General features: G+C 37.9%; 2 protein-coding genes across 2 annotated transcripts in view; one reads left to right on the forward strand and one right to left on the reverse strand.

Annotated features, from left to right (window-relative positions):
- Nucleotides 1-1,525, forward strand: part of LOC127426664 (testican-2-like) — a 51,145-nt gene extending 49,620 nt beyond the window's left edge. Inside the window, exon 10 of the mRNA XM_051673618.1 lies at nucleotides 1-1,525. This exon is cut by the window's left edge and continues 284 nt beyond it. The gene's annotated coding sequence lies outside the window, so the exon portion shown is untranslated.
- Nucleotides 1,526-6,259: 4,734 nt separating this feature from the next.
- LOC127426689 (GTP-binding protein SAR1b-like) overlaps nucleotides 6,260-15,000 on the reverse strand; it is a 12,374-nt gene continuing 3,633 nt past the window's right edge. Inside the window, exons 2-7 of the mRNA XM_051673647.1 lie at nucleotides 12,696-12,767; nucleotides 12,485-12,604; nucleotides 12,326-12,391; nucleotides 11,877-11,980; nucleotides 11,661-11,792; nucleotides 6,260-9,618 (exon numbers count right to left, since the gene is read on the reverse strand). Of these exons, the coding sequence (XP_051529607.1) occupies nucleotides 9,502-9,618; nucleotides 11,661-11,792; nucleotides 11,877-11,980; nucleotides 12,326-12,391; nucleotides 12,485-12,604; nucleotides 12,696-12,753 (597 nt within the window). The 5' untranslated portion in view covers nucleotides 12,754-12,767 and the 3' untranslated portion in view covers nucleotides 6,260-9,501. The remainder of the gene's footprint in view (nucleotides 9,619-11,660; nucleotides 11,793-11,876; nucleotides 11,981-12,325; nucleotides 12,392-12,484; nucleotides 12,605-12,695; nucleotides 12,768-15,000) is intronic.

Consider the following 15,000-nt stretch of genomic DNA (forward strand, 5'->3'; position numbering starts at 1 on the left):
ATGTGAGCACAAACGCATCTTGCTACTTAATGTTTCAAGTGTTACAGTGAAGCATCCTGACTGGGCCAAATCACTCATTTCACACATTTAGCTGCAAGACAGACTTAAAGGAATATTTCAGGTTCAACACAAGTTAAGCTCAATCGACAGCATGTGTGACAGTGTTGAGTACCATAAAAAATAACTGTGACTCATCCCTCATTTACTTTTAAAAAAAAGTCAAGCACTTACATTAAAATGGAAGTCAATGGGGTCAATATTTGGAGGTTTAAAGGCAGAAAGGTGAAGCTTATAATTTTATAAAAGCACTTACATTAATTCTGTTAAAACTCGAGCTGTAGTTTGTTTATATAATTGTTTTTACGGTCATTTTAGGATTTTAGAGTTTACGTGGTTACGTCGTCATGGCAACGAAGTTATAAATTGTCTATAACTTTCCATAGATGTGGTTAGTAAGTGATTTTATCACATTAAAATCATGTTAACAATACGTCTTGTATCTATACTTTTGAAACGGTGAGTATTTTAATGTTTACAGATTGACCCCATTGACTTCCATTGTAAGTGTCTCACTGGAACACACATTTGTGCTTTATTTATTTATTTATTTATTTTAAGTCAAAATGTTTACAATATGCCACAAATGCTGTCGATTGAGCGTAACCTGTATTGAACCCAATTGTGATGCACCGAAATGAAAATTCTGGACACACTCGGCCACAAATGATTATTTTAAATTAGACTTTGTTTGGAGCAGTTGAACAAATTCTACATGTTATTATTAGGGATGCATCAGAAACACTTTTTCTATAACTAGATTTCATTATAAAATAGAGTAGAAAGAGAAGAATTACATAAAAAAAAAATGTATAGCCAATTAGGAAAACCTTTATTATAAACTACTCTACTGGATAATGCAGCAGCAATTTTAACAGTAATTCCAGTGAAAGTCTTCAGTGAACATGCCAGTTCTATTTTTCCACACATTGTATGTGGACTGGATTCTTTAGTGGATCTCTTTTGTGTTCATTTTAGTTGTGATAGAAAACTGTAGCTTCACAAGCCATTTGTGCATGTGCTGCTGCTATGAGAGTGTCAACAACAGAGCAACGCTCATTCAAAGCGCACTGTGCATGCAGACTATATATTTACTATAATGACCAACAGAGCGATCACTTCACTTCCGGGGATCTGAACTTTTTTCTCCCAATTTGGAATGCCCAATTCTCACTACTTAGTAGGTCCTTGTGGTGGCACGGTTACTCACCTCAATCCGGGTGGTGGAGGACAAGTCTCAGTTGCCTCCGCTTCTGAGACCGTCAATCCGTGCATCTTATCACGTGACTCGTTGTGCATGACACCGCGGAGACTCACAGCATGTGGAGGCTCATGCTACTCCCCACGATCCACACACAACTTACCACACGCCCCATTGAGAGAGAGAACCACTAATCACGACCACGAGGAGGTTACCCCATGTGACTCTACCCTCCCTAGCAACCGGGCCAATTTGGTTGCTTAGGAGACCTGGCTGGAGTCACTCAGCACACCCTGGATTTGAACTCGTGACTCCAGGGGTGGTAATCAGCGTCAATACTCGCTGAGATACCCAGACCCCGGGGATCTGGACTTTAATGTGCAACATAAACATTACTTTTTGTCCATTATTGTTTCTCTTACTGGATTTTAAAGTAAAGTAAAAAAAAAAGTTTTTGTCCAAGATTTTGTCCTTTTTTTCCCCTTTCGTCCGTAAACCGAAAATAGCATTTTTTTTTGCCATTTTCAGTGGCCGAAATTTTTAGTGCATCCCTAGAACCGAAAAATATTCCTTTAAACTCAACGAGAGTATCAGGACCACGAGTGGAGAAACCCAAAGGGTCGACTAGTTTTTTCATTAATGTCCATAATCCTCTTCATGCACGGCAGAGGATTTGTGATGCATAAACGTGTAAACCGCATTATTAACAGGGTAGTATGTTGTTTCATTAGAAATGATTTATGCAAAAAGATCTTGTTTCTCGTGGGAAATAAACTTCTGGAGATCAGGTCAAACACTCACTGCACAGAAATCCTGTTTAGGCGTGGATGAGACTACAGTCAGAGTTTTGAAGCTGTTATCCCTGAATATTCTGCAGATTATTACATATACACATGTGCATTTGATATGTTTCTAACCTAGATTATTAACTTCAAAATCAAGCAGTGTCACACTCACAATTGTGCTGTTGTTCTGAATATATCAGCCTGATTGCGACGCAGCCGCAGGGATTTCATATTGTCTCGGCTGCAATGGTAGGATCATTTATTATGACTGACAGTTGTTTGAGTCCGTGAAATACAGATCTCTGTGGCTGAATCAGAACCTGTCTTTTAAGAATGGCAGTTTCTTGAACACAAATGTACCACTCAACGCATTTATTCTCTAACTTGAATGTGCATTTGCTTAATGTTTCTGTTCTGTTTATTCAAACCTGTGCGTGGACACTTGAGAGTGAAATGCTATAGAAGTCAAATGGTACGAGTTGTTGAATGTAAATACTCTTGGCTATTAGTATTTCAAGTATTGCATGATAAATGCTTTTTAAATGGTCATTTTTCTGTGAAATAACAGTAAAACAACCTTTCTGATCCCAATGTACAATAGATGTATAATGTTCAGATAGTGACATTACCTAAAGGTTGTATAATATCGGCTCATGTAGGGCAGATGGTGCCCTCCTAAATCTATAAAATAAAATGTTGTAATGTAAATAATTGAACTGTCTCTGTGTATAAAGGAATATTTTATGTTGCTGGACATGCATTGACTGAGCTTGACAAAAGTGACTGTCGCTGGCAGTGTGTGCTGTTTGACCTGAACTGCATTAATATACAGCCTTAAAGTCACTGAAAACACTTCAGGTGAGGAAAATATCTTGTCATGTGGAAATGTCAGAATCAGAATAGAAGATCATTTATGCTGTCATTAAAATCAATTTTGGTAAATGTTATTGGATTATGGGACATAAAGACATTTAAGTGTGGTGAGATTTGCAGAATGAAGAGGAAAAAAGATCTGGTTTTAGCTGGTTTACACTGGTCAAGCTGGTCTAGTTTGATGGTTTTAGAGGGGTTTTCAGATTTGTCAGCTTAAACAAGTTAGGACCATCATACAATCCCAGCTGGGGAAAAAACATCTCAAACCAGCCTAAAGTTGTTTGCTGGTTTTAGCTGGTTTACACTGGTCAAGCTGGTCTAGTTTGATAGTTTTAGAGGGGTTTTCAGCACTTGTCAGCTAAACCACTTAAGACCAGCATGCAATCCCTGCTAAAGAATCCCCCAGCTCAAACCAGCCTAAGATGGTTTGCTAGTTTTAGCTGGTTTCCACTGGTCAAGCTGGTCTAGTTGCATGGTTTTAGAGGGGTTTTCAGATTTGTCAGCTTAAACAAGTTAGGACCATCATACAATCCCAGCTGGGGAAAAAACATCTCAAACCAGCCTAAGATTGTTTTCTGGTTTTAGCTGGTTTACACTGGTCAAGCTGGTCTAGTTTGATAGTTTTAGAGGGGTTTTCAGCACTTGTCAGCTAAACCATCTTAAACAAGTTAGGACCAGCATACAATCCCAGCTGGGGAAAAAACATTTCAAACCAGCCTAAGATTGTTTGCTGGTTTTAGCTGGATTCCACTGGTCAAGCTGGTCTAGTTTGTTGGTTTTAATGGGGTTTTCAACACTTGTCATCTTAACCAGTTAAGACCAGCATGCAATCGCTGCTAAAGAACCCCCCCAGCTCAAACCAGCCTAAGGTGGTTTGTTAGTTTTAGCTGGTTTTCACTGGTCAAGCTGGTCTAATTTCATGGTTTTAGAGGGGCTTTCAGCACTTGTCAGATAAACTAGCTTAAACCAGTTAAGACAAGCATGCAGTCCCTGCTGAAGAATCCCCAGCTCAAACCAGCCTACGGTGGTTTGCTGGTTTTAGCTGGATTCCACTGGTCAAGCTGGTCTAGTTTGTTGGTTTTAATGGGGGTTTCAACACTTGTCATCTTAACCAGTTAAGACCAGCATGCAATCCCTGCTGAAAAAAATCTGCAGCTAAAACCAGCCTAAGGCGTTTTCTGGTTTAAGAGGGTTTAGTTGGTCTCCCAGACCAAAAGTCCTCTAAAACCATCAAAACAGACCAGCTTGACTCAGCTAAAACACCAACTCACCACCTTATGTTGTTTTGTTTTTTTCAGCACAGTTAATTAACATACAAATTTAAACTGAGCTTTTTTTACACTCCACAAACATACATTTATAACCAGAGTCAACAATCATGTAGTTTTTACTCTGTTAGACAGAAGCTCTTCCTAGACTGGTTTATGTAAAGGGTGCTACTTATTTCTGATCATTGTCACTATTTCCTGCATATTTGATAATAAAAGTGTGTGAAATGGATCATTGTCTGTCTTTGAGAGGTGAAATGCTCAAACCAGTTTGCTAGTGTTGAATAATCTACAGTGAGATCTCTGCTGCTTTCTTGTGTTCTTAACTGAACTGCAATGTTTCTGATACATATTGACAAATTCTTCCCCTCCACAGCAGCTGTCAAACATAATTTGCGCTGGTCCAAATGCATTTCACAACACGTTTCAATTTGTGCTGTATCAAATGAGTGCCACAACAGATAGGAAGATTATTACTGAATAACAACTTCAATTTCTGTTCCTCACTTAAAGCTACCGTATGACATCTGAAGACTTAAACTATAGCACACAAGTTGCACTGATTGCTCTTAAGATACTTTAAAAGAAAATCTACATCAGTATTTCCAGGTTTCTCTCCTGGTTTAGCCAACAGGTGGTTAACAGGTGTGACATCTTGATTGTTTTAATGTTTTTCACTGTTCTGTTAATCTCTACGTATGTTTCAGCAGATAGAGTATACATGCAGGAATATTGGCATTTGTTGCATGGATGGGAAAGTTTGTTTTGTTTCTTTTATGTTTGAGATAGTCTACATATTTAGTGAAGTATGAGAGTTTTATTTGTTTTTTAATTAAATGTTTATTAACACTAATGCTAAGACTGTCAAGTGGTGCAAATGTGAAATTGCTGTGTCAGTCCTTGAATAAACATCCGTGGGAACTTATATATAAAATAAACAAATATAATTTAAAATTTTATTGCCGAACAGAACCAAAACATATATTTAAAAAAATAAATATTTAAGCCCATTTTTAAGATTTACAAATTTAAAACTCCATCAAATTGATTGTGTAATTGTTTATAAAATTAAATGAATAAAACATAAGATATTGAAGTGTTATTTTGTTAAAGATTACTCAATTAAATTCTATATAATTTTATGAAATTGAAATTTGTACATTAAAAAAAAAAAAAAATGATAGTATGAGTATGCACTAAAAAATAATCTAAATATTTACGGATTTCAGTTTCATAAAAAATTTTGATCTCATTGAATCTTTTTTTTTTTTCTTTCCTTTTTCTCCCCATTTGGAATGCCCAATTCCCAATGCGCTCTAAGTCCTCGTGGTGGTGTAGTGACTCGCCTCAATCCGGGTGGCGGAGGACGAATCTCAGTTGCCTCCACATCTGAAACCGTCAAGCCGCGCATCTTATCATGTGGCTTGTTGAGTGCGTTACCGCGGAAACGTAGCGCATGTGGAGGCTTCACGCTATTCTCTGCGGCATCCACGCACAACTCACCACGCGCCCCACCGAGAGCGAGAACCACATTATAGCGACCATGAGGAGGTTACCCCATGTGACTCTACACTCCCTAGCAACCGGGCCAATTTGGTTGCTTAGGAGACCTGGCTGGAGTCACTCAGCACACCCTGGATTCGAACTCACGACTCCAGGTGTGGTGGTCAGCGTCAATACTCACTGAGCTACCCAGGCCCCCACTGAGTAAATCTTTAACCAAACAGAATAAATGTAATTTTGTTATGAAACTGAAATGCATAAATCTTAAAAATAGGCTAAAATATATAGCTTTTTTCAGGGTGTGTTGCTACTCTTACTTTTAGAGAAAATTGATGGTCTTAAAGTTTTATTTGTAAATATTACTTGTTACCAACAACCAGCCAACTATTAATAAAAGACGTGTGTAATAGTATAGGGACGGGCAAGGAGGCGGCGGGAACCGGCTGAACAGTCAAAATAAAGTTTAATGATATAAATGAACTTCAAACAGCATAAAACATAAGATGGTCACACATGCAGCGTGGCCGCATGCATCTCTCTCCCTCTCGAACTGGCGTCTCCGGCACCCCTTTATCTCGCTTTCCCGCTGATCAGCTGATTCAGCGCCGACCGTGCAACCTCACGGACCGGACACGCCCCCCTCCTCATTACAATGTGGTGTTCTTTTCTTGTTTAAATCGACACATCGTGTGTGAGCACAAAAACTCCTAACCAGCATTTTGCAGTAGTTTTACGGTGCTTTATTTTTGTCACATTTGGAGGTTGAAAAGAGCAGCATGGACATTCCATGGAAGAAAGTCAGACGGTTTTGGAATGACATGAGGGTGAGTAAATAATGACTATTTTTGGTGAACTGTTTCTTTAAATGTGAATTGACTGCAACAACAGAAGATGCCAAGTGCATTATCAAAAGTCTTTGTTTCCGAACTTTCCGAAACAGCACTGCTGCAATCAGTAAAATACACCAGAAACTGCAACAACATTCTTGAAAATATTTTTATGTTCACACAATCTGTTGTTGATTCCTGTACACTTAATTCAATGAATAATAAAAACACACTTATACTCCATTATACAACATTTACTAGTGCGAAAAAAAATAAGTGTATTATATAGGAAACACAGAAATGAACATCTATAGTATCTCAGCTGTAGGTTCTCTCATATCAGACAGACACAATTAGTAATCTGATAATCAAAAAAAAACCAACAGCATCAGAACATTTAAATATAATGTAACACATGTAGCAGGTGATGACAAACACTGACATTATGGACTCAAGCTATATCATAATTTAACCTAACTCTAACATTATCTACAGCAACTGATTCACTGTACACTAGAATACATTACAATATACTGTACATCTCAGAAGAAAATCAAGCAGATAAAGTCTCATTTCAGAGAAGCTGTCGTGAGTTAATCTGTTATTATAGTTCAGAACTACTTGATGAAAATGAAAAGATACTAAATGATACAACAACACTGAAGTATAAACTGTTACTCGTGCAACTCAGATTTTAAAATACTCCAAGTGATGTCTCTTCAAGATTACTCAAGAGTGGTTCTTCACACAGTCCCTTATTTTTTTTTCCCCCAGTTTGGAATGCCCAATTCCCAGTGCGCTCTAACTCCTCGTGGTGGTGTAGTGACTTGCCTCAATCCGGGTCTCAGTTGCCTCCACATCTGAGACCGTTGATCCGCGCATCTTATCATGTGGCTTGTTGAGCACGTTACCGCGGAGACGTAGCGCATGTGGAGGCTTCGCTATTCTCCGCGGCATCCACGCACAACTCGCCACGCGCCCCACCGAGAGCGAGAACCACATTATAGCGACCACGAGGAGGTTACCCCATGTGACTCTACCCTCCCTAGCAACCGGGCCAATTTGGTTGCTTAGGAGACCTGGCTGGAGTCACTCAGCACGCCCTGGATTCAAACTCACGACTCCAGGTGTGATAGTCGGCATCTTTACTCGCTGAGCATCCCAGACCCCCCCACACAGTCCCTTCTTAACCCTTGTGTTGTGTTAGTTTTGTGCTAACACATTTTGTGTTTCCGGTCATAAATGACCGGCCCACTAAGATTGTTTATAAATCTCTAATTTTGCATAATACTGTATTATTGAGATATTGCATTAGATCTTTTCATCAACTTCATTTTTAATAATAATAATAATAATAATAATAATAATAATATAACATTTATATATATATATATATATATATAAATGTTATATGTACTCCTTTTTTGAACATATTTAAAAATATATATTTTTTTATTGATAGAAGGATTAATTGAACAGCTTATACACTCCCTGCGGAAAATAAAAATAATAATAATGACATAATAAATGATCTGAACAAAATAGGTGTCGTTTTAAAGCCTAGAATCTGGACTATACGATGCATATAGCTGATCCTACCAATTCCTAAATAATGCTTTTTAATTTGCTGACAAATTAGAAATGTTTCCTTCTCGTCATTTGCAAATTTGTTATCACAACTATTATATTCAGATTTGGCAAAACCATAAAAAAGATGAGATAGTCATGTGTTATATATTGTTGGAAAGGTCTCAATTTGTAGAATGCAATGAGCAAATTTGTTTCACTCAGAGGCCAAACTGCTGTGAGTATTAGTGTGTGAAATTCCCACTGACACACATAAATGAAATATAATAAATAGAAGTGTCTTTTTGTCATGTTTTTCCTTATAAATTTCTGAAACATACACATAACATAGACAATGACATATCATAACTTACAGCAGACGATCCCGATTCAAATGAGCCCAAACACTGGGATGCTCCTGAACACTAAATATTAAGTATTTTGTAGTCTAATCCTTTCATTTCCAATGGCCGGTCATTTTTGACCGGGAACACAACAAGTGTAACAAAGTGAAATAAAACCATAAAAATTTAAAGAAAATTGTCCAATTTTTTTGGTTTGTTTTTCAGATACCATATGTGAACAAAGTCAATGAATTTTATTCCAGTTGGATTAAGCAAAAAAAAAACTAGAACTAGAAAAACTCACATACATTTTTATATACCCCATACTTAAATACTGTCGGTCTTTCAAACAATATTTTTGCATTGAATGCAACAATTTATGTAAGAATAATTTAATAATTAATCTTTGCAAAAATCTGATCTGTTTGTGTTTCATGAATGAGGCCCAAAGTGTGTCATTTCTTCACCACTAGTGTCACCAAACTGAACTGCAAAAATAATGATTATTTTCCAGTGAAATAGTTCTGTTCTGTTTGATGGCGCATAAATGACAACTTTTACCTTTAACATGCTAAAAAGAAGAACTGACCAGAACAAAATGACAAAATAAATTAGAAAAAAAACAATAAGTACCACTAAATGCCAAAATGAACAATCTGTTATTGCTTTCAAGTGCTGATAATCACTGAGAAGAGAAATAATGGTGCGTTTATGTCATGTTGGAATTACGGTATTACAAGTTGTAAACTCAGATTTCTATGCATGCTCCAATTTAAACATCCTGATGTCATCTAAAAAGAACCAATATGGCAGCAGCATCAACAGTTAATGGTAGTAAACATATTTCTGATTGATATTTCATTTTATTGTGCCATTGCCACCTGGAGCGCATTTCTGTTGTAAATATTTTGCTGTTATGAAACTCAAAGCTGTTTTGGTATTTCATTGAATAAAGTCAGAGAATGTGAACAGCTCCGGGTAGAATCTCCAAGGTAACATCTCATAATTACAGTAAATCTGACATGACATGTACGCAGCATACATTCAGTACGGATCAGATTTGATTGGTGTCTGTAATCAGTCGATATATTGTGAGAGCCATCGGAAACCTTCTCCATAACCCTGTTTCTTCAGAACGCTGCACATGAACACCTCCAGCGGCCGAACGTTCAGCTCCTTTAATGACATGTTACCCTGAAAACCACATACAGGATATCAGTGTTGGATGCTACTGAACTGAAACTGTAGCTTGTCATGCTACTCAATTTATTTTTAGAAGTTTAATAATAGTAGTTAGCTACTCAACAAGCTCCTACTAAGTAGCTACATACTACTCAAAACAACCAAATTTTTAGGTGCTTCTTCAACTTCAGGCACTTTCATGTCCCAGTGGTGGATTTTTAATAAAAAAAACACATTTCAAAATGTTTCCATTTGTTATATGAAGGTCTCATTTAAACTGACTCTTCACCAGGTCTTCATCTTTTATTTTTGGTACTTTTCAAATGTCTTTCATGTCTAGATTTGACTGTTTTAGCCTTTCAATATTAAACTATGAAAATACATTATAAAAATACTAATTATTAGGGATGCACGATATATCGGTGGCTGATTTATTATGGTCCGATAACCGGGAAAATCCAAATATTATTATCGCGTCGATTACGGAATTACTGTCGATATGTTCGCCGATAATTTGCTTGCGGATGAGAATCTTTGACTGTCTGCGGCTTCTCGACTGCTGAATGTATATAAATATATATATATATATTTATTTATATAAATAATTTTCTCCCCAATTTGGAATGCCCAATTCCCAATGCGCTCTAAGTCCTCGTGGTGGCGTAGTGACTCGCCTCAATCCGGGTGGCGGAGGACGAATCTCAGTTGCCTCCGCGTCTGAGACCGTCAATCCGCGCATCTTATCACGACTTGTTGAGCGCGTTACCACGGAGACGTAGTGCATGTGGAGGCTTCACGCCATTCTCCGCAGCATCCACTCACAACTCACCACGCACCCCACCGAGAGCGAGAACCACATTATTGCGACCATGAGGAGGTTACCCCATGTGACTCTACCCTCCCTAGCAACCGGGCCAGTTTGGTTGCTTAGGAGACCCGGTTGGAGTCACTCAGCACACCCTGGATTCGAACTTCCATCACCAGGTGTGGTAGTCAGTATCAATACTCGCTGAGCTACCCAGGCCCCCCAAAACCTATATATTTTTTGTAAATATCGGTTATCGGTATCGGCCATAATAAGCTGTGAATTATCGGTTATCATTTCACCCCACAAATTCCATATCGGTGCATTTGATCATCTAAACAAAGAGTGAAATAAACAGAAATCATTTCAATATTTATTGCAGTGTGAAAATGATTTCTATTATTTTTGTCGCACAGTTGTGATGTCATTTCCAGCACACCAAACAATTTATCCCCTAATAAATAAAAGTTAGTGTACTTGATAACCAAGTGGACAAAAGTGTCAGTGAAGAGCACGCTTGAGATGAAATATGAGACTAAACAAAGAAAAATATCACTTTTTATTGCCCGTCATTTCCAAACAAGCTCAAATTTAGCCAAATTATGTAAAAAAGTGAAAATATATTTTATTTAGATATTAAATGAAATAATAGAAATTATTTTAATTAATAATGAATTTAATATTTAGCATTAAAGATGTAAAATAAAATTATTTATTAAATAATAATTTATTATTTAAGTTATTTAGGGTACATCAAATTTTAGCTATGAAATTAGTCTTAGAAAAAAATTAAAAAATGTCATTTCCATCAGCGTCATTTCCAGCACAGAATACTATTAAACACAAAACAGAATTTGAGATGTGCTGGAAATGAACTGTCATGATATAAATCTCCTGTGATGCATCAACACACACTGATGAACTAATGAAATAAAGTGGCGAAAAATGTTTTAAAGAGACTTTTCTAGAAATCCACAGTGCTAAAAGTGCCTGAAGTTGAGGAAACACCTTTATAAAACAGCTTAGCTGCCTTTATCCACCATATGATTTTGTAAAATAATTGGAGTAAATAAATTATTTTGAGAACTGCTACAAAAAACTGAAAAAAGAATAGCTCAGCGTTGCTACTTTTAGTCAGTTCCTCTCCAAGATATTGAAGTCATAAGATAAATCAATCTTATTATCAGATCAAATATGAGGTTAATCACCAGGAGTTTTTGTCAGTATTCTGTGATTGGCTGACACTGACCTTCCCCGTGGTCTGTCCATCCAGAGAGAAACCCTCTCGTAGTCTCATCTCACTCACGGCCTCCGGACGGTCGATCTTATTCCCCAACACCAGCACCGGCACACTGGAGATCGTCTCATCTGACAGCAATGACTAACATACACAGAGATTCACTTCAAAACCTTCATTACTGACAGTCTCGTCTGGCATGTGATTGGCTGAGGGGCGGAGACTTACATCAAGCTCCACCTTCGATTCTGCGAGACGCTCGTGATCGGCACAGTCCACGAGAAAGACCACGCCGTTAACGGCAGGAAGATAGTTCTTCCACACTCTCCGCGCTGGAGAGCAGAAAAAAATGGACAGTCATCATTTACTCAGCCTCATGTTGTTCCAAACCCATATGACTTTCTTTGTTCCGTGTAATACAAAAGGAAATTTCTTTTGAAGAATCGTCCCACAACAACAGTTCATATGTATGGAAAAGAGCTAAAATACCGATTTGTGTTCCACAGAAAAATAACAGCATACCCGGTTTGGAACGACACGAGGGTGAGTAAACAATGACAGAATTTCATTTTTGTATGAACTGTTTATTTAAATGTGCTACTCTACACTCTTTCAATAAAGCATTAATCTAAACTGCATAAATACTGATACGATAGATGCAGATTTATAGTTCAGACCTTGTACGTGACCACCCAGATCAAATGTAGTGAATGTCATTCCAGCGATGGTCAACTCTTCCGACGCTGATATCAAAACACACAAGATCAGAATGTAAAGTCTGGACATTGCTTGACAGAAATGACTCATAGTTTAGTTACAGTAAATGCGTCTCTTACTGGGATGTAACGTTGGCACATGTTGTCCTAATCTGTCGTCTTTCAGCATGTGCAGTAGAGTTGTTTTTCCAGCGTTGTCCAAACCAAGAAAAACCAACTTCCCAGATTTCTTATATAAACCTGCAATAAACAGAAAGATGCAGTTACACCAATATAACATATACTGAAATATTATATGCTGTCAGTGTCAAACAGTTTAATTTGAACTCACCTAAAAACTGCAGAACTCCACTAAACCCTCTGTAGATCCAGTCAAATAGAAATGACATTGCAGATGTGTTTCCTAAAAAACAAACAGAAAAGATTCTATATCGTTCATTGGGTTAAAAGAGGTGTTTAGGGATTAAAGGTGAATCTCACAAAAAACACGTCAGAGTCATATTTCACCCTCATCAAAAGGAAAAAAGACAATATATTTTGAATACTGAATATAAAGCCATTTTTAGGACCATTAAGATTCTAATTACTAATGAGAATCATAAGAATTAACTCAAAAATAAAACTCTGGACGTTAAATATTCTTAAAAGTGCACTCAGTAATTTTTTCCTCATTAAAAAAGTTGTCATATTGAAACATATGTATAAAATCATGACCACTTACAATAAAATAAAGACTCCAGTCATATCAGTAACCTTAATAAGCTGTTTTATTCTACATGGAGAGGGTCCCCTCATGGGGGCGGCCATGATAGAATCACATGACCAGCTGAACACTACTCAATCTCAGTAACCGTCCTGCTATTGGACACTTTCACTCATTGATTAAATCGTGCTCAATAATGCTCGATTAAGTCAAAAATCATGATTATTTTGGTCAATATTGAGATCATGATTATTTAATACTATTAAATAAGTATTTATTTATTTGTTTTGGATTTCCTCCCCAATTTGGAATGCCCAATTCCCAATGCGCTCTAAGTCCTCGTGGTGGCGTAGTGACTCGCCTCAATCCGGGTGGCGGAGGACGAATCTCAGTTGCCTCCGCGTCTGTGACCGTCAATTCGCGCATCTTATCACGTGGCTTGAGCGCGTTACCGTGGCGACGTAGCACGTATGATGGCTTCACACTATTCTCCGCAGCATCCACGCACAACTCACCACGCGCCCCACCGAGAGCGAGAACCACATTATAGCGACCACGAGGAGGTTACCCCATGTGACTCTACCCTCCCTAGCAACCAGGACAATTTGGTTGCTTAGGAGACCTGGCTGGAGTCACTCAGCACACCCTGGATTCGAACTTGCGACTCCAGGGGTGATAGTCAGCGTCAATACTCGCTGAGATACTCAGACCCCCAAATAAGTATTATTTAATACTTTAACAGCAGTATCAAATATTCAAGTAAACATTCAGAATGAAATGCAACATAAAACTACTATTGGTCTTTACTGTATGATTATAATACATTAATACTTTTTAAAGCTACTAAAGTTACTCAGTCAAGAGCTGTGAGTGTTTTCTCATTATGGTTGTTTGTTTATTATAATGACACATTAGACAGCAGCAGGTCTATTAGCTTACATTTATTCTTACAAATCCGACATTTTAATACAAATCCGCTTTTTTCTCCGCTGTTTACGTTCACTTTAGACATCACTCTCTGTGTTTACATGAATACCTCACCAAGACATTTTGGCGGAACTCTGAAATGTATTTGACCATTCAGGTGTGCATTAGCATGAGCATGATCAGCACACACTCATAAGCCACCTGTCAATCAAACAGGGCACAACTGTTACTAGATCGCTTGCAAATGATAAAATTACGCACTCTGGATTATTTTCAACAGCAGAATAAGAATATGAACTTTCTAATAAGTGACACAGGCCTATCACAAATATAGCCGGTTATTTTTTCGTCTGGTTGTCCGATCGGGCAAGTAAAATTCTCTTTCACTTGCCCCTTCAAAAATCCACTATACTTCTGCAGTATAGCTCCTAAAGTAAATTAATGTACGTTGTTTTAAAGGAGTTCTAGATATTATTTTGGAAAACTAGCCAAAACAAAAACAAATCAAAAACGTATTTTGTTCCAGTGTATAATGGGCTAAGACTCTCTCACCTTTCTGTTCACTTCAAAAACATAACTTTCTCTTCTTAATAGAGCTGCGTATCACTGATTGTCTTCATGATAAGATACACACAGTGAACGTGACACATTATGATTCACTACGTCGCGAGCCATCACGTTACAATCTAGCTGCAGCAAAAGTGTCCGAGTGACGAGTTCCCGCATCAGAGTGTGCATCAGCCGGGAGAAGATTCAATCTCTTCCCCGGTCACTTCACGCCACTTAGACGCTGCACTGACCGCACAGAGAAATGCCAGTTTCTTTTTTTTTTTTTGGGATTTTTCCCCCTTTTTCTCCCAATTTAGAATTCCCAATGCACTCTAAGTCCTTGTGGTCACATAGTGATTCGCCTCAGTCCGTGTGGTGGAGGACGAATCTCAGTTGCCTCCGCTTCTGAGACCGTCAATCTGCGCATCTTATCTCCGTTGCCACGGAGACATAGCGC

The sequence above is a fragment of the Myxocyprinus asiaticus genome, chromosome 36 (assembly GCF_019703515.2).
Source record: "Myxocyprinus asiaticus isolate MX2 ecotype Aquarium Trade chromosome 36, UBuf_Myxa_2, whole genome shotgun sequence".
In the NCBI taxonomy this organism is placed as follows: domain Eukaryota; kingdom Metazoa; phylum Chordata; class Actinopteri; order Cypriniformes; family Catostomidae; genus Myxocyprinus; species Myxocyprinus asiaticus.